The following is a 19,454-nucleotide window of genomic DNA, read 5'->3' on the forward strand; positions in this document are numbered from 1 at the left end:
TGGTCAGGTACTCCCCAAATTGTGCTCTACCATCTGGCCAAGTTTCAAGTGGTTTCAAGTTTCAAGTTACGGTTTGGTCTGCACAATCAATTTTACAGCGGAACAAGTATAATAAAAATCCTTACAATTACAATATGGTTTCAGCACTACGTGATTGATCCCCTAATAATAATAACTCTGGAGTGAGTAAAGCCAGCCAATATGTGTTTTGCACACTCTAGTGTCAAGCGAAAAATACTATTTTAACAAAATTGTTTATTTTAAACAATTTTTCTTTTTATTTTTGCTTTTTTTTTGCTTTTTACTCAAACCGAAGGAAGTTTTAAAGTGGAAAGTTACTTTTAAGAGTATAGGCCAATACAGACTGCCTTGACAGAGATGCACATAAAAAAAAAAAGTCATAGAAAAATGTATATAATTTTAAGCACTAATTCTCAAACTGTTTACTGTTTAGGATGGGTATTATGTGTCCTCCTTCAGTGTTCTGTTCTCTATGTTCTCTTCATTGGAGGTATGTAATGGTCACTGAATGGGTCAGGGATTTTCAAACCTAGAAGTTGTGGGGTGTGTCCATGCCATGGGAGGGTGTTGTGGGGGCTGGGTTCAGGAGACCCTGCGCACATGTGCTGTCACTCAGCTACCCTGCACGGACAACCCAGACTGAGAGACGAGGAACAAGAGCTTCTAGCAGCCTGGAGACGCCCGTGTCCCTGCCTCATTGCAAATTTTGCTTGGACACTGCTGTCCAAGTCTCCAGTGTTGTATCACTTGGCAGTGGTTCATTGTGAACAGTAAGGATCAAAACCCAGATGATGAAGGCTGTAGCGGTCCTGGGTGCACTGATGGCTGTTGTGTGTCAGGTGAGTTGAGCTTTACATATTAAGTGTATTCTGTGGATTTAAACTTCAGACTCAGTAAACTGTAAGTTTCACTGTAAAATATCTCAGTGTTAATATAATATTAAAATACATGATAGAATCAAGCAATAAGCCCTGTGAGGTTACCATTCAAGAAAAAGTTTTGAAAAAGAAACAAATAAAACAAGCATAATTGGCCATGTAAATACTATTTCAGTTTTTCTACTTCAAAATGTCACATTTAGTTCAATTTGAAATTGTTTGCATGTAATGCATGGCAACACTTATACGAATATGACATTTAATATGCAAATATAATATTAATTCAATAATACATAATTATTAATTATGTTTATCTGCATTTTACAGTAACGTTTACATTTTATACTTTTACTTTTATTGCTGTCGTCGTATCTTCACATCCTAAAACTCCACTTTTATGAACATCACATGGTATTTTTTTCCTCAAATGTTTGTTGTAGATTGTCAGCATGGTCTTTGATAATTATAGCATGACTTGTTCAACACAATCAAATGCTAGAAACCTCAACAAAGGTGAAGCTACTGTAATTAGTTCTTCATGGTTTGCAGTGGAAAGCAGTTGTATTGTGCTTTAAGTGTTAGTTTATCTTGTTGGCTAAAGATTCAGTGTTTAAGAAGTGGTTACAGTTTTGACCTTGGGGCACATCTGCTAAAATCATCTTTAGCTGTATAGTGTTTGGTAATTGATTGTTAACTTTTTCTCCAACTGGCTGAACTTACTAGCCGTCAGATGTATTATATTGTTGGTGGAAATAAATGGTCTAAATGCGTCATTTCTGATAAATTGAACGATGACAGATAATGAATAATAAACCTCGTTTGACGTTAGGTTTCAAGGCCCCCTTTGGTCTGTCACTAGTGTAATCATGAAGACAACAAATGAGAATGCAAACAAAGTCACACTGCCGTAAATATTCGCCACAATCACTGATCAGAACTGTTTAGATTTGCAATGGGACACAGATTCTAAAATGAGAGATTTGTCCTGTAGTTGCCCTCATGGACAAGCTTTCATCATGCTATACATAAACAGGAGAAAAGTTGCTAGTGGCCGCCATGTTATTAATGAGCAATTCAGGAATAATTGCTTCAAAGTTACTAAGGCTTCATGTTTAAAGGTACTTTGGCCTTTTGATTTAATCCAACCCCTTTTCCAAAGTATTAGCAATTAGCATTAGAAAAATAACTCATTCGTAACTCGTTCTGTTTTCAGATGTGTTTAACTTAAGGCTTTACTTTGTCTCAAGCTTTTTGCCTTAAGTTCTTTAGGAGAAATATAAATAGACGGACAATACATAAAGTATTGAGCTATAAAAATGAATGTGGGAATCTCAGGTAATTTAGTCTTTCTATCATATTCAAATCTCTTTTGAAGTCTTGCCACACCGTAAAACATTAAGACTTCTTCTGAAATGTTACTAGGATATTACACTAAGGAGAAAAATGAATTCAGATTCAAAATCTACCATATTTACATCTGTGTTTCCTTTCCCCAACTTATGTAACAATACAGAGAATGTGCAATACATTACGTACAGTATCATGGGGCAAGAAAATATCAGCGCATGCAATGCCAATGCATGCTAATGTTGGAGCTGAAAGTTTCTATATCATTGTCTCAGCTTGCTGATAACTTAATTTTGTTCATCAGTGCTGGTGATACATAACTTTGGTAACACTTTATGTTAGGGTGTCTTTGCTACATGTTACATATACGTACTATTACAATAACAATAAATTATGCATAATTACATGCAAGTGACCCTAAACCAAACCCTAATCCCAACCTTAACCATGTAGTACATGTAGTTAATTAATATTACTCAGTATTCAAATGTATAATTGCACTGTAACAAGGACACCTTAAAATAAAGTGTAACCGTTACATTTTATGGCTCTGGACCCATTTGAAATAGTTAATATATTCCATGTGAGATCACTTAATTTGTTAAAATTCTCTGGTGATCAGACAGGGAGTGCTAGGAATTCCCAAAGCTCATGTCCCACAAGAGGCTTATGTCTCACTGAGAGAATAGTGGGGTTCATTGAGATTCACACATGCCTCTGGTGTCGTGGTCTTGACATGACGGTGTGCAGCTGTTACCAGATGCAGACTTAACCCCATTTGTCTTACATGGTAATCTTGGCTGCGGAAATAGGAGGCCAACACTCCCAGGCTGTGCAATGAGAGAAAAATGTGTTAAAGAAGCCAGTGTTGAGTTCATGCACCAGTCCAGCTGGTGATAGTCAGTCTAACTGGCAACTTTGGGTTTCTCTTAGTGGCAGACATTCTGATCCCAGTTACTGTTAAATATCTATGTCTATCTATTGTGTGCCTTCCTTGTTAATCATAATTCTAGATTAAGAAAGAGTAGTACTTGCAGATAATATAATATTAATGAAATAAAAGAAGATTTAACACACTTAAGTACAGTTTTAAGTAGTGCAATTTTTATAATACCAAATTAAAAGTTTTACTTTTGAGTACATTTAAAATAATTAGGTTTTAATAATCCTTTATCATGCTTTAAAGTGCACTTATTTTGGTGTGTTGACTTAAGTACTAAAAAACATGCAGAGTACTTAATATTTATTTTATGTTTTTTTTTACATTACATTTAAAATAAATATATTTCAAGTGTATTAAATTGCAACATCATCATTAGTTGTGTAAGTACACATTATTTAAATACATGTCAGGTTTCCATAGAAATGACATTAAAGTATATTTTAGTTTAGAAAGAAAGAAAGGGGTGACCTTGGACACAAGGCACTTACTGGACTTGAGGATGACATGACAGAACATGACCTCTTGTGTGACCCCTCCAACCTCTCATCCAGCCCAGCATTCTGGCATGCCATATACTGTCTCTGAGACACACACGGGATCACACATCCCCACACCACCCAGACAAGATAAACAAAATGCATGTATGTATGCATTCATTTATTCATCTAACAAAATTGCATAATGCATTGTACTTAACTGTTTAGACATTCATGAATATAAAACTAGTTCAAAACTCTGTTGGACACATGCTTAGGCCTAATGTGTTCCACACTCACACTTAGTTTGTTCTCCTCCTCAGAAATGTAGCATATCTCATTCTGTTAGTCACGCCTGCACCATCAGTGCCATGGTTTGGACCAGCTGACCCTGCCATATGTCAGAAGAGCTTTAGGAATGCCTTACTCTGGTAAAAACAGAGCTAAACTGGGATAAATGTGACCCAGAGAGCAACAACTGTGGACCCCTCCAACCCCCACCTCCCAGAGTACTAAAAGGCCCAAAATGATTACACTTTCTCGGACCTTCATAAAACTATCATGAAATAAGTCTAGGATATGTTTTGGTGGATAACTGAATGAGAGGTTGGGGGTTGCCACAGAGTCTCTGGCTGGCACCTGCCGTCTCTGGGGGTATTAGTATTTGGTTCAGACAGTAGGGTATTTTCAGCCCTGTGATAGATTAGTGCTTCCCTTGAGCAAATGTTTTCACATACAGCTCACATTGCTCAGGAGACATAATGTCTCACTTATGTCTCGTTTAAGTATTTCTCCCATAGTTGCATTTTTTAAAATCACTTAAATGAAGTAAAAATGGATGAATTTGACTTAATATTAAAGTAAGTCAGATTTTGGTATTAGGGCAAATCTGAACTGTTTTTTTTTTTAAACATTGTTGAGATTTTAAGGAGAGAGATGTAGGATTACTGAGACCTACTCTCTGTTTAATTTCATCTCATTGCTTTTCTGAAACAAATGATTAATCTTTCCAAGTGGACAGTCTAGGAAGTTCAGATAAGAATGCAGACTAACAGCACTCGTGTATGTCATAAATGAGCTGAGTAAGTGCATAAGCAGACCTTGGGTAAATGATAAGAGAGGTAACCAAATGTGCAGCTCTGTTAAAGACATCAAGAGACCTCCTGTAAATGCCACCCAGAATACTGACTTCCCACCAACACACACTTTGATCTTGGAGACTACTACTACAGCTACAACTCAACTAAAGTCAGCTGAAACTCAAACATCCAACTCGCCAGGTATCCAGAATTCTGCTGGTTGATGTTATGTTAATATGTACAGTAGTAATTGACCTATCGGTAAGCCCCTCCCCTCAAATGCAGATGAGCCAATGGCAGTCGAGTATCTGTTGCACAGGAGAAAAAATGGAAAAACGAGTGTGTGTGGACGTGGTACTTATAACAGTGATTCCAGGTATCCTGAGAGGATAGGCAATGGAATTTATTTTATTTTATTTCCTAAATCCAAGCAAAACGGACTAAAAGCATTCACCCACAATCCCAATGAAGACAAAAACTTTGTTTTCTGGTTGTCATGTTGTCATTCAGTAACAATTTTAATCTCATCAAGCAGAATGTTAATGCTATCTTGTGCTTTAGCAAGGTATCTCCGGCTAAAACCTACTAACGATAAAGTTCATACAAACCTAACTAGAACTAGGTCTACATTTCACTCTTCATATTAAACTGGTTAAAAGTAAATGAATTTAATCGTACATTGCAATACATGAACAGTGTTGATCGGGGATGTTGTTATCTATGATCGTGACAAACGTAACATGAGGCTTTTCTGCTTGCACTGTGATCTGTAAACCCTTTTTTCCAAATTAATACCCTCAATATTTATTTTGAAATCCTTTATATATCCCTCCACTGCATATTTAAAGTCCCACTTGAATGGTGGTCCATGTCCAAAAATTATTAAAAAAGATATAGGGACAAGGTTTACACTGACAGCTGTCAATTGTAAGACAGATAGTTTGTCCGAGTTTACAAAAGTAACTAAGGGGGGTCACTTACCGACAGGTCGATTATGAATACAGTATACACAATAATGCTTAAAATAAATGGAAATTAAAATATTTTACAATATCTAAACAAAATTCACAAACAAATAATTTGAAAACAAACAACAACAACAAAAAGTAGAAAGGTATTGACCATGATTTTTGGAAGGGACACTAGTTAAATATTTGTTACCAGATTGAATGATACAGGTCTATCACTAATTTGAACTGAAGCTGTCTTTCCATTTGCATGTCTGTTTGTGTGTTCAGTTTAAAAATGTTGAAATAGTCAAAAAATGGGACTGTTGTTTGGGAACTGAGTCCTGTAATACAAGAGTAAACATCTCAGACTGAGAGTAATGCAGTACTACACTAGCAGAAGGGAGAATTCAGGCGGCTCTAAGATTAGTGCACTCTAGCAGGGTTTGTGCATGCCTGTGATGCCCAGCATTCTGCATGGGCTGCTCAGAGGCATGCCTTCAGGAAACAGGAAACGCCCATGAGGAAATCAAAGGACTATGACAGCCATCGCTGCTATTTTAGATTTGATTTGAATTAGTCATTTGTTCCTCAAATGTGTCACACAGGGTCTAAAATTAACACTTACAGAGCGCCAAATGCACAAAAAAGAATTGCCTTTTGTGAGTACTGACCAGTTTATTAATAACTCTTTTTAGGAATTGCAACATATTGCAGCAGAATGTCCAAAACGATACTTTGAACCTTGTTCAACTTTTTATTTTATTAAAAAAATACTTAAGTAAATGAATACATAAAAATCACACTTTTTATTTCATATTTGGGGGGAAATCAGTCAATGATCATTTGAAATAAAATACCCTTGTGAAAAGGAAGTACACTTCAGCATACTTTTAAAAAGAGTACTTATTATGTAAATAATATACTTCAAAAGAATATACTTCAAATATAGTACAAATTGAAGTAGAGCAAAATAGAAATGTGTGTCTGAAGTATATTGGTATAAGTAATGTCATAATTACCCCTAGTGTCTTTGAAATATTATAAACTTACGAGCATTTATGGTAAATAAATATATATTTTAATGTCATTTCTACTGAAACCTGGATATCATTTAAATGTATTTGTAATTACAGAACTATAATGATAAATTAGCCATTTAGTACATTTAAAATATAATAATTTAAAATCTATTGCTGAAAACACACTATAGTTCAAATCATAATCAAGTAATTCATGTCCTTTGCACATCGGTGTCATCAACACCGAAATAAGTGTATTTCTTCACAATAAATTTTGTAAAAACATGATTTATAATGTACTTTGCATTAAAACTTTTAATTTGACATTTGTACAAAGTGCTCTTTGTAAAAGTGTGTTAAACTGTTAAAAAGTGTGTGAAACTGAGTCATTATATTATGTGAAAGTAAACTTTTTCAAATATATACTTGAATGATTTGAAGTACACTACAACTGAGCATTTAAGCACTCTTCTTTTTCATAAGAGTATCCTAAATATAATAAAACAAAGCAGAGCAAAATGTATTTTCATGGATGTAGTATTAATAGAGGTATTTATGGCTGGTAAATTTTAATTACATACTCACCAGTGACGTGTGGCAAACAGTTGATTTTAGATCCTGATGGTGCTGCTTATTTACTCAAAGCCATTTATAAATATGTTACTTTTCCTTGCATTTATCTTTGGCAAATGAATGCAGTTACATAGTTCTTGTAGTTTCATAAATCAGACTTGGTCCATAGTGAGAATTTTTCACTGTTTGACACACATTGTGTCAGTGTATGTGAGGATTCTGTCACCGTGTGTGGAATTTTGTCACTAAAGCACGTTTAGCAGCTGACCTCTGACCCCAGTCAGGTGCAGGCAAAAGAGAGTGTGTTTCAGAGTGACAGGCCTTGGGTGGTGAAAACTGAGCCTGTTTTCCTGCTAAACAGCTGCATGTGTGTGTGTGTGTGTGAAATCAGTTCCACACACTTTGTGAAAGCACTTTGAAGTTGGGAAAAGAGTCTGAACTGCAGTTGTAGAATAAAATGGCAATACTAATGTATGCAATCAAGGATTTTAAAGTAATTCAAGTGAATGTGGTGGTCAGGATTTCCTGCAATAGACCCCCAGAGGTTTGTGTTAGAAATGCAGACTGTGAAAGTACTAACCCTTGTAACGCTTTACCATACTTTTTCTTAAAAGTATGCAAATAATATCCTTTGAAAGAACTTACTGAATATAATGCTTTAAGACACTTGACTGCATGTTATTTATAATGACCTGAAAATTTATTATTTATATTAAATGCAATAAGTTGAACTTAAAAGTGCTTTTTTTTGACCCACTCAAGAACGACTTAAGTACATCTGCAAATCTAATTTTATAATTACTTCTATTGTCTTTAAAAATATGGTGAAAGTGTACTGCAGAATGTACTGACAAGCATTTGTGGTCAATTAAAATATATTTCAGTATCATTTCTATCGAGACTTGGTATGCCATGGTTTAACTTTAAATGTAATATCAGTAAAACACTACTGTCAAAATAAATGTAGGCCTGTATCAAAATAAGTGTAGGCCTACTTCTTAAGTGCAAGTGCCTTTTATTTTATTAATATTATATTATTTGCATTGCTTTTCTTGACATCAGCCAGCAGGGCCATTATTTTAGCAATTTACTGACATTAGCGGCACAGAATTTATTCAGATGAAGAAAGACTGTGGTGGGTTGTGTTCATGTCAGATTGTAAATAAGTGCTCCATGTGTTTTTTTTGCAGGTCAGCAGCAGCAGTCAGGTAACACAGAGCGATCTGAAGCCAGCTGCGCTGTACCCCTGGAGACACAGGAGTGCAGGTCCACAGGTCAGGGTCAAGAGAGACTGGATCATTCCACCAATCAGAGTGTCAGAAAACAGCAGGCAGGTCCCTGAAGATCTGGTCCAGGTAAACACACAGCCCACCATAGTTCCTCAACATAGATCTGAAAAAGATACTACAACCCGAATTCCGGAAAAGTTGGGACGTTTTTTAAATTTTAATAAAATGAAAACTAAAAGACTTTCAAATCACATGAGCCAATATTTTATTCACAATAGAACATAGATAACATAGCAAATGTTTAAACTGAGAAAGTTTAAAATTTTATGCACAAAATGAGCTCATTTCAATTTTGATTTCTGCTACCGGTCTCAAAATAGTTGGGACGGGGCATGTTTACCATGGTGTAGCATCTCCTTTTCTTTTCAAAACAGTTTGAAGACGTCTGGGCATTGAGGCTATGAGTTGCAGGAGTTTTGCTGTTGGAATTTGGTCCCATTCTTGCCTTATATAGATTTCCAGCTGCTGAAGAGTTCGTGGTCGTCTTTGACGTATTTTTCGTTTAATGATGCGCCAAATGTTCTCTATAGGTGAAAGATCTGGACTGCAGGCAGGCCAGGTTAGCACCCGGACTCTTCTACGACGAAGCCATGCTGTTGTTATAGCTGCAGTATGTGGTTTTGCATTGTCCTGCTGAAATAAACAAGGCCTTCCCTGAAATAGACGTTGTTTGGAGGGAAGCATATGTTGCTCTAAAACCTTTATATACCTTTCAGCATTCACAGAGCCTTCCAAAACATGCAAGCTGCCCATACCGTATGCACTTATGCACCCCCATACCATCAGAGATGCTGGCTTTTGAACTGAACGCTGATAACATGCTGGAAGGTCTCCCTCCTCTTTAGCCCGGAGGACACGGCGTCCGTGATTTCCAACAAGAATGTCAAATTTGGACTCGTCTGACCATAAAACACTATTCCACTTTGAAATAGTCCATTTTAAATGAGCCTTGGCCCACAGGACACGACGGCGCTTCTGGACCATGTTCACATATGGCTTCCTTTTTGCATGATAGAGCTTTAGTTGGCATCTGCTGATGGCACGGCGGATTGTGTTTACCGACAGTGGTTTCTGAAAGTATTCCTGGGCCCATTTAGTAATGTCATTGACACAATCATGCCGATGAGTGATGCAGTGTCGTCTGAGAGCCCGAAGACCACGGGCATCCAATAAAGGTCTCCGGCCTTGTCCCTTATGCACAGAGATTTCTCCAGTTTCTCTGAATCTTTTGATGATGTTATGCACTGTAGATGATGAGATTTGCAAAGCCTTTGCAATTTGACGTTGAGGAACATTGTTTTTAAAGTTTTCCACAATTTTTTTACGCAGTCTTTCACAGATTGGAGAGCCTCTGCCCATCTTTACTTCTGAGAGACTCTGCTTCTCTAAGACAAAGCTTTTATAGCTAATCATGTTACAGACCTGATATCAATTAACTTAATTAATCACTAGATGTTCTCCCAGCTGAATCTTTTCAAAACTGCTTGCTTTTTTAGCCATTTGTTGCCCCCGTGCCAACTTTTTTGAGACCTGTAGCAGGCATTAAATTTTAAATGAGCTAATTAAGTGGATAAAAGTGTAAAATTTCTCAGTTTAAACATTTGCTACGTTATCTATGTTCTATTGTGTATAAAATATTGGCTCATGTGATTTGAAATTCCTTTAGTTTTCATTTTATTAAAATTTAAAAAACGTCCCAACTTTTCCGGAATTCGGGTTGTAAAAAAATAATAATAATCAGAGTTCACTAGTGTTTACTAATTTAAAGAGGTATTGTGTTTTTATGAATATAACTATCCAAAAACAAAATTAGTACTTTATTTGTCATATTATTCTGGTTTAAAACAACTACAAAAATATCACAAAGAGCTCAATTTTAATAATATATTTAATACAGCAAAAGAAAAGAATGAGTAAATATCTGGTAAAACATGAAACATATCCTCACACTCTATGAGTAGATATAAGCTGTTTACCATACGGCTGTAACACCTTCCATGTCCACTCTCTCTCACAGATCAAATCAGACAAGGTTTTCACCGGGGAGGTGATATACATGCTGGAGGGACCCGGGGTTGACCAGGACCCCAAAGGCCTCTTTGAAATTGATGAAAAAACAGGATGGATCAAGAGCAAAATGCCACTAGACAGGGAAAAACACAAGAGCTTTAAGGTAAATGTGCTTGTTGGAATTGTGTTTTTATAATGAAGTCACGTACAGAGGGAAACAAAAGTCTGAGACCGCTGGTGAAAATGGGAAGCTTCTATTGAATTTTTATCAGATTGAATAACTGTGACCAAGAAATGGCGCAGAACAATATCCATTATTTGATAGATATATATATATATATATATATATATATATATATATATATTACCCATTTTATCTCATGAGGTTTTTTTCACAATTTTAATACTGTTTTTCCATATTTACAGTATGGTCCCAAACTTGTGTACCCCACTAGAGCTCACAGATTCTAAGCTGAAGCTTGATGAATTATGTGATATTTTTGTATAACTTATGTGTGTAATGTCCTCAGCTCAAAGCTTTTGCACTTTCCCCAAGTGGAGAGAGACTGGAAAGTCCCACCACGATTGAAATCTACGTTTTAGATCAGAATGACCACAGGCCTGAATTTACCCAGAAGGAGTTTGTTGGCACTATCCCAGAATTCTCTGTTCCTGGTAAGATATGCATGTACAATTGCATTTCAAGAATGATTTTAAGAAATAAAATAAATATTTTATAAAAGAGAAGAAAACACTGTAACATCAATGCAATGGTTAGTTATATCATCACCTTAATTTCCAGTGAACCATGTATGTTTTTCTTTCTTCTTCTCAAATTTTGTTATTTGGCAAAATTGCTAGGCTGTTCTATTCCATGTTCCACATCGCATGTTCAAAATACATGCAAGAATCAATTAAATTTATGCAGCATGTCATCCTCGTCTTATTTGGTGTTGAGTGCACTGTATTTTTGTTTGTAAGCAAACAAAAATATACTTGCGTATCATAAATGTATCATGACCTCATAAGGAGGACATGGCTGTTTTTGCATCACCATAAATTATGCAAAAAATGTGTGAATCGGTGGGTGGGGCCAAACATTCAGTGGTAATGGTTTCTCCAACGGAAGGCTGAATCCTCTGGAGGTTGCATTTGTAGGCAGCATACATCATAAAGAAGATCTTATTTTAGAATATTAACAGTCATAAATCTGACCATTTTTCTTAGTTAAGCGTAAGTTGTTGTAATATGCTTTTGCACAGTGCAGGCAGTGATGTTGATTTTGTGGACGGGGCTAAACAGGCAATGCAGTAGAATTGGTGGGCGTTGCCAAACAGGCAGCAATGTGAAATCGGTGGGCGGGGCTAAACAGGCAGAGACATTGAATCTGTGGATGGGGCTAAACAGGCAGTGAGATAGATTCGGTGGGCGGAGCTAAACATGTAGTGATGTCGAATCTTTGGACAGGGCTAAACAGGAAGTGAGGTAGCATCAGTGAGCATTGCCAAACAGACACAAATGTAAAATCAGTGGGCGGGTGCTAAACATGTAGTGATGTAGAATTTGTGGGCGGAGCTAAACATGTAGGGATGTAGAATCGGTGGGTGAGGCTAAACAGACAGTGATGTTGAATCTGTGGATGGGGCTAAACGAGGTAGAATCGGTGGGCGGTGCCAAACAGGCAGCAATGTAAAACTTAGATTTTGTTTTATTCCTCACACAAATATATCATATTTGTTAAGTCATACAGATCACTTTTATAGTACCTTCTAGTACTCCTTTGCCCATTTTGGAACCTCAGCAGTCAGGGTCACAATCCACTATCACTGGATGGCAATCATGTTAAATATCTTCTTTCATATTCTAAAGAAATTTAGATTTTTGAGTGAATTATGCCATCACGTCAGGCAGTCAGACTACACATGAATATCATAACCGTGTTGTGTGGTTCTCTGTCATCAGGAACTTCAGTAATGCAGGTTACAGCGATAGATTCTGATGATCCAATGACAGAAAACGCAGCTCTGAGCTACTCCATCATTGGACAAGAGAGTATCCCTCCTCATGGCATCAACAAGACCATGTTTGGCATTAACAACAAAACTGGAGTCATCTACACTCGGGATGTGGGACTAGACAGAGATGTGGGTTATATTGTGTCTCAGATATAAACAGCACAGACAAAAATACTGATTTCAAAGTCTGAATAAAGAAAGCAGTAACATGCCCTGATGTGTTGTTAGGTGGTGCAGTCCTTCAGGCTAACTCTGCAGGTGGCTGACATGTCTGGAATGGGCCTAACCTCCACCGGTCGTGCCATCATTCACATCTCTGACATTAACAACCATGCTCCAAAATTCCATCCTACCATGGTATGTAACAACAACAACAACAAAAAAAGTCTGTGATTTTTCCTTGATTGTTGTTTTCTGAGCTCTTGGTCCAATTCTGTGACTGCAGTACAACATGAATGCAATGGAGAACAAGTACATCATGGAGCTGGGCAGGGTCAATGCGACAGATAAGGACCAGAAAGGTGGAGATAACTGGAAGATTAAGTACACCATTGTAAATCCTTCAGGGCACTTTGCCATCCGCACAGACCCAGTTTCCAACCAAGGCATAATTTCTGTGGCTAAGGTGAGATTACTTCAACAAATGTGGTAAATTTAAGACCGCAGCCATAGGGCTATCAATATTTGTTACTGGACAATTTTGACCTGTAAACCAAGTTTGTCCCATTTTTAAAATAGGTTTAATGTGAAACCTTAAGGTTAACATGTTCATATTAGAGCCAGAAAACTTCAGTTTTGATTTTATGGGAACTTTAGGGCCAAGTATTCATCATTCATACATTAAATCCATTAAATCAACCAAAAATACCACAAAAGTATTTCTCAGCTCTGATTTGACAGTGTTAAACATAATGTACAGCTGCCAAATTATGATTACATCATATAATAATTGCTGTTAATAGTGTTCATCATCTGGTTGACTACGTCTTGTTTTAATTTTTCTGAAATTTCTGCCATATGCACATAAACTGACAGTCATCACTTATAAGCTACTACTAAACATTGTAGCAACTTAGTTTTCTGTTAAGTTGCTTTGCAATGACGTAAATAGCGCTATACAAATAAAAACCTGAATTAATAAAAAATAAATGATTTTACATTAAAAAAAGCTACATTCTTAAAAACATTTAACGACAAATTTTAAAATGCAATCTAAATGTGAGCCTAAATCAATATTTACATTTAACCATTTATAGGACAATAGTTTAATTTACATAAAATGTAATAGTTCAAGGTTCAATCCCTTTTCTCATCAACCCATACCTCAGGAAACTGTGATTGTGTTTCTTATTATTTGTATACTACATTTCAAATGCAATGTCTCTACTCTCTTGCAGCCACTAGACTATGAATCCCAGGCAGAGTACCAGCTCATTGTCAAAGCAGAGAATGAAGTCAGGCTTAAAGCCCCATACGAACAAATACACAGTGCTACAGTCACCGTCAGAGTGATGAATGAGAACGAGGCTCCAGTCTTCCATAAAAACCCCATTAAAGTGACTGTTGCGGAGTCCATTGTTCCCGGTACCGTCCTGGTCTCAGATATTGCTCACGATCCAGATAATGCCAAGCTAAGGTGAGGCTCACTTATCTGTACCATCATTCCACACACACTTTTATTTTGCACAGCACAATGAAGCCATGCAGGAGATGTTCTTGGATTGACATCCTTTGTTAGTCTTTGAACAGCATTCTTATCAAGCAACCATGTGCAAACCCTTGGGCTTATGCTACTCATAAAAAAAGGATTGATTTATTGATTGATTGAAAAATGTTATTAACTCAAAACCTCATTTGATTGGTAGATTCGTATCGAGGATATTGATTCAGGAACATGAATCTGTATCCTTAAGTGTACTTAAGTGTAAAAAGTGCACTTTTTAATAATGTCAAATTTTAGGTTTAAAGTATATTTTAAATTCCATTGTCCTAATTTTTAAGTCACTTTGGATAAAAGAGTCTGCGTAAAGACTAAATGTAAATCACAATCTTTTGTTATGCGTATGCTTAAGAAGTACATTTATTTGTATGTGTTAACTAACAAACTAATGTAAAATACTTTTATAAATAATTTTAACTGTCGTGTGATATTTGATGTTACGTTTAATGTTAATATATTTTAAATGCCACATTTGTAATCACAAATACTTAAAAACTTCATTAGAAATGACATTTAAGTTAAATTTTAGTGTACATTAAAATATATTTATAAAATATAAAAGGTGAAGAAAACATTTTCTTTCAGAAATTGCTCGTAAATTTCTCTATTAATTAGAAGGAAATAGCAAGTAACACGCTAAATCAATCACGAAATTAGAAAGTAGAAATGTAAAAAGACTGCAACTTTAAAATGTACCCCAAAAATCTTTATTTACAATTTTGAAAAATAATTTTGTAAATATTCAACAGTACTTTAACCACATTTCAAAGACAATAGCAGTAAATGAAAATATGTACTTAAAGTACTACTTTTCATGGGTTAAAAGCACTCTCAAGTTTAACAAACTCCATTTAATATCAATTGAAAATATAAATAGTAAATACATTTTAGCTTAGCCGTAGATAGACTCTTAAAAATAAAGTTGCTTAAAAGGTTATTCACAGCGATGCCATTGAGGAACCATTTTTGGTTCTTTATGGAACCATTTGTACAAAAAGGTTCTTCTTTGGCACTGTGTAGCACCTTTATTTTTAAGAGTGAAACATGCAGTTTATGGTCCCAAAAACAGTTCACACTTATAAACTTATTACAGTACGTATTAATTCTGTAATAAGTGCTCTTTCACAAGGGATAGATTACATACATTCAACCTTATGCACTGTAGTATGTTCTACATTTTATGTCCATTCCTTAGGATTGTGAATTTTTGTTCAGGTTTGAAATCATCCAGGATCCTGAGAGTTGGCTTGCTATTAATCATGAAACTGGACAAATCACAGCCAGGAGATCCTTCAATATCCGGTCTCCCCACGTCAGAAACAACATTTACTCTGCTATTGTGAAAGTCATAGATCAGGGTGAGCACATCAGACCTGAAGACCAAACAGCAGAATAAAATATATGATAATGTCATTCATATGATAACTCTCTTTACAGACACTGATGGCATCTCTGCAACAGCTACATTGGAGGTCAATCTGTGGGAGACCAATGATTACCCACCAGTGCTGATACCCTTGAGTGGGACAGTGTGCAGTGATCAGGACAGAGATAAGCTGGGCCTTCTGCTTAGTGCTGTGGATGAGGACATGTCCCCTCAAGCTGACCCCTTCACTTTTTACATTGGTGATCAAAACGTGGCTGCCAACTGGACCATCATAACTCTTAATGGTAAAACATGAGATATACATTTATTTTTTATATCTTTGTACCCTGCTGAAAAACAGCTTAGATTAGTATGAAAGTCCACGCTGGTCCTGGTTGATCTGGATGCTGGTTTGGTGCAAGTACACCTGGTTCACCAGCATAGCCATAGTGAGATGATTAAGCAGGTGGAACTGGTCAGTCAAGTAAGTCTTGGATAATTAATCAAACACACATTAGAAAGGCAGTTGAGTCTGATCCAGCTTTCCTGTAAAACTCTGCAGGAAAGTGGACCTCAAGTGTATTTGAATAGGGTTGGAGTAAAACTCTGAAAAAACTGGATATTGCGGGCCAGAGTTGAGAATTACTAGTTTAAAATAAGGGTAGCCAACATGGCTCCTTGAAGGCTACCATCTTCCAACCATAATCAAAAATATTTGAAGCTAATAAAAGTGCTCAGGATTACTTAAAAATAACAGGCAGGTTTGTTGAAGAAAGACTGGAAGTTAAGTCTGCAGGAGGACAGGTAGACCAATAGGAGCTTTAGAAACAGATTTCCCGGTGTACTTTGATTTCTAAGACCCCTTGTTTCTGGTTCTGTCTCTTTACATGTCTGCTACCAGAGACCCATGCGGTTCTCCAGCCACTGATAGACATAGAGAAAGGGGAATTCTCTATTCCTGTGGTCGTATCAGACTCTGGCTCTCCTTCCCTTTCCTCTAATGCTCTGGTCAACGTGACTGTGTGTCCCTGTGACAGTTTCGGTGACTGCAGGAGCTACACCGCAGCCGTCTTTAGAACCAAAATGGGAATAAGCTTCATTGCCCTTATGATTATTATGGGATGCATTGCTCTTCTGTTGTGTAAGTAAATGCAATATTTATGTGAACATGAACATATAGAAGATATACTTGAAATTTGTTCTAATAAAGCTTTTTTTCAGTTCTGATTGTTCTTGCTGTGGCAGTGAAGGGCTGCACAAGGCAGAACATTAGAAAAGGAGAAGGTCTGCTGGTCGGAGTGTCTGATGATGACATCCGAGACAATGTCTTTCACTACGATGAGCAGGGAGGAGGGGAAGAGGATGAAGTATGAGCAATGACACAAAATATAATACATTTTACATGTAGATACAGTGTATTCTGAACTAGAAAGTATAAAATATATTATCCAAAGATCATGCAACATAGGAGATAGAAGCAGATGTGGAGAGTAACTTACAGGAAGAACACACTATGATTCCTACCTTGCCAATTCTGTATATACTGTACTGCAGAACACTCATATGTCCTACTATATTTCAAAATGAATAGTAAACAGAGCACACCAAAGACATTTTTTTCACACAGGATTAAAAAAAAAAATATCCCCTAAAATAAATAGATACTACTTGCTAAAGGATATGCCTACATGGTGTGGTGAGCTCATACAGTATGCAGTAAACAGTGGTATTCCATTCATCATAGGATGAGCACTGAACATAGCTCCTGTCCGAGTCAAAGACTTTGATTTATCCTGGGGATTTTACCCATCTGACACATGGATTCTAGAGTGATAGAGTGGACAGATGTATAGGGCCTCCTGACCCACATCAAGTGCATGCAAAATCCTTGTTTTTTCAATCTTTTAGTTGAGCAAATTATAATAAAGTTGAATGGTTTGTTGGAAATTTCTTTCCTATAGGATGCATTTAATATTGATTTTCTGAGGAACCCAAGTGACATGGTCCCTGCCCCAGCTTCATTTTCCCCACAAGACTGCAGCCTGCCCAGGAGAAAACAGCCTCTAAGGAAAGACGCACCCCATAACCTGCCTTCTCCTACATATCCACGCAAACCCCCCCGAGACCCATCAGACATAGAAGATTTCATCAATGTTGTAAGTGAGGTTTCTTCATAAGAATTAAGATTCATTCTGTAACATTAGTGGGTAATATAAGGGACATTTCCTTACCATTTACTTTGAAAAGGTTAGTAAAAAGTATTATTAATATTCGTTATTTATCATTACTATTCTTCATGGTGCTAAGTGCTATTTTTACTCTAAGTTTGGAAATGACAAATTTAATAGCTAAATCAAGAAAACAAAATAATAATAAAAACAAAAAATGTAATCAAAGGCATATATAAAACTTTATATGACCCTTAAAATGTAATTAATGTGATTGTAGACGCATTCTCTAACCAATGAAAATCAAATGCACTTTTGTAACTTTTTCTGCTTTATTTCAACAGGGGCTTGACGCTGCTGACAATGACCCTAACGTCCCGCCATACGATACAGCACTGATCTATGACTATGAGGGCGATGGGTCGGTAGCAGGCAGCCTTAGCTCTATCGCTTCCATGGGCTCAGACAGTGACCAGGACTATGACTACCTCAATGACTGGGGACCACGGTTTAAAAAACTGGCTAACATGTACGACCCACGTTAGGCACCAGACTGATTCTTTTGTTCAAAATGTTCGAATACTCTCATACATGCATGTCCTTCAAAACTCTATGCGAATCAAATGTCCCATCTTCAGTATGAGAGTGCTCATGATGTAAGGAAGAGGGGCGGGTTACATTATTGATATTGTAGATAAATGGAGGTCTCCATCAACTCCCCAGTGATCAGTGAAAAGGTCATCATTGTCAAAAAGAGACTGCACAGTTTTTTTCCATTCCTTCATGGATCAGTGAACCATTTCAACATGCTGATGTGACAAGTGCTTACTGTGGGCCAGAGTGTAAATGGCTCACATTATGAAAGCAACAACTGGAGGGAAGAACCGTGTGTTAGTGCATACTGATTAGACATGGTGCAAAAAGAGATGCTTTGTTCATAAACCATGAGTCATGTTCTTGAGAGATTATTTTAGCTGATGACCAATACAGAGGTTTTCTGTACAAAAGAATAATAATTCACCCCCAAAAAAAATTGGTATTCATAAATTGTCATTTACTTATAACCATCGTTCTAAACCTATATGACTTTCTTTCATCTATCGAACACAGAAGGATGTTTTATATGTTGGTAAAACTTCAGAGCTGCTCTTTTCTGTATATAAAAGATATTGTAATATCCCTCGTGTTTTCCGCCCATGGAAACCTTTAGTTGTACGGAAAACAGCAGCTCCCGAATTATATATTCTTAGGTATACATTAATTGTTCAATATCTATTTTTGAGACAGATTTACTGATAAAATGTTTTTTTTTTTTTTTAATCTTTAGATCAATTGTTATTATTCTTTTTATACATCATTAGTATCTTGTGTTATAATTGTGCTTGTAATACTAATTTTAACTTTAGCAAGTAAAACAGACATTTAAAGAGTATTTTCATATGCAGCATATTAACAGTTTGCCAAATGAATGATGCCTTAAATGTATTTTTTTTTTCCCTCAAGAGGAAGTTTTTCCTTATTACATAATGCCTATTGTAATAATTTTGGTAGTTTCTGTGTTTCCCAATTTGAAACTAAATAGTTTTGTTTTTAATATTTA

General features: G+C 36.4%; 1 protein-coding gene across 1 annotated transcript; it reads left to right on the plus strand.

Annotated features, from left to right (window-relative positions):
- Positions 1–641: 641 nt before the first annotated feature.
- cdh15 (cadherin 15, type 1, M-cadherin (myotubule)) lies at positions 642–19,026 on the plus strand. Its single transcript, XM_059536985.1, has 14 exons — positions 642–860; positions 8,477–8,641; positions 10,593–10,748; positions 11,116–11,260; positions 12,548–12,729; positions 12,829–12,957; positions 13,046–13,225; positions 13,998–14,236; positions 15,536–15,678; positions 15,758–15,991; positions 16,588–16,827; positions 16,908–17,053; positions 17,648–17,842; positions 18,199–19,026. The coding sequence occupies exons 1-14, from the start codon at positions 810–812 to the stop codon at positions 18,397–18,399; spliced, it is 2,406 nt and encodes an 801-aa protein (XP_059392968.1). The 5' UTR covers positions 642–809; the 3' UTR covers positions 18,400–19,026.
- Positions 19,027–19,454: the final 428 nt, after the last annotated feature.

Source organism: Carassius carassius, chromosome 3 (assembly GCF_963082965.1).
Source record: "Carassius carassius chromosome 3, fCarCar2.1, whole genome shotgun sequence".
Lineage (NCBI taxonomy): Eukaryota > Metazoa > Chordata > Actinopteri > Cypriniformes > Cyprinidae > Carassius > Carassius carassius.

Excerpts from the sequence above, each read along its gene's own strand:
- cdh15 (XM_059536985.1), top strand. The coding sequence starts at position 810 with ATGATGAAGGCTGTAGCGGTCCTGGGTGCACTGATGGCTGTTGTGTGT. Across the intron at positions 8,642-10,592 it reads TCCCTGAAGATCTGGTCCAG|ATCAAATCAGACAAGGTTTT; the intron begins GTAAACACACAG and ends TCTCTCTCACAG. Across the intron at positions 16,828-16,907 it reads ATGCATTGCTCTTCTGTTGT|TTCTGATTGTTCTTGCTGTG; the intron begins GTAAGTAAATGC and ends GCTTTTTTTCAG.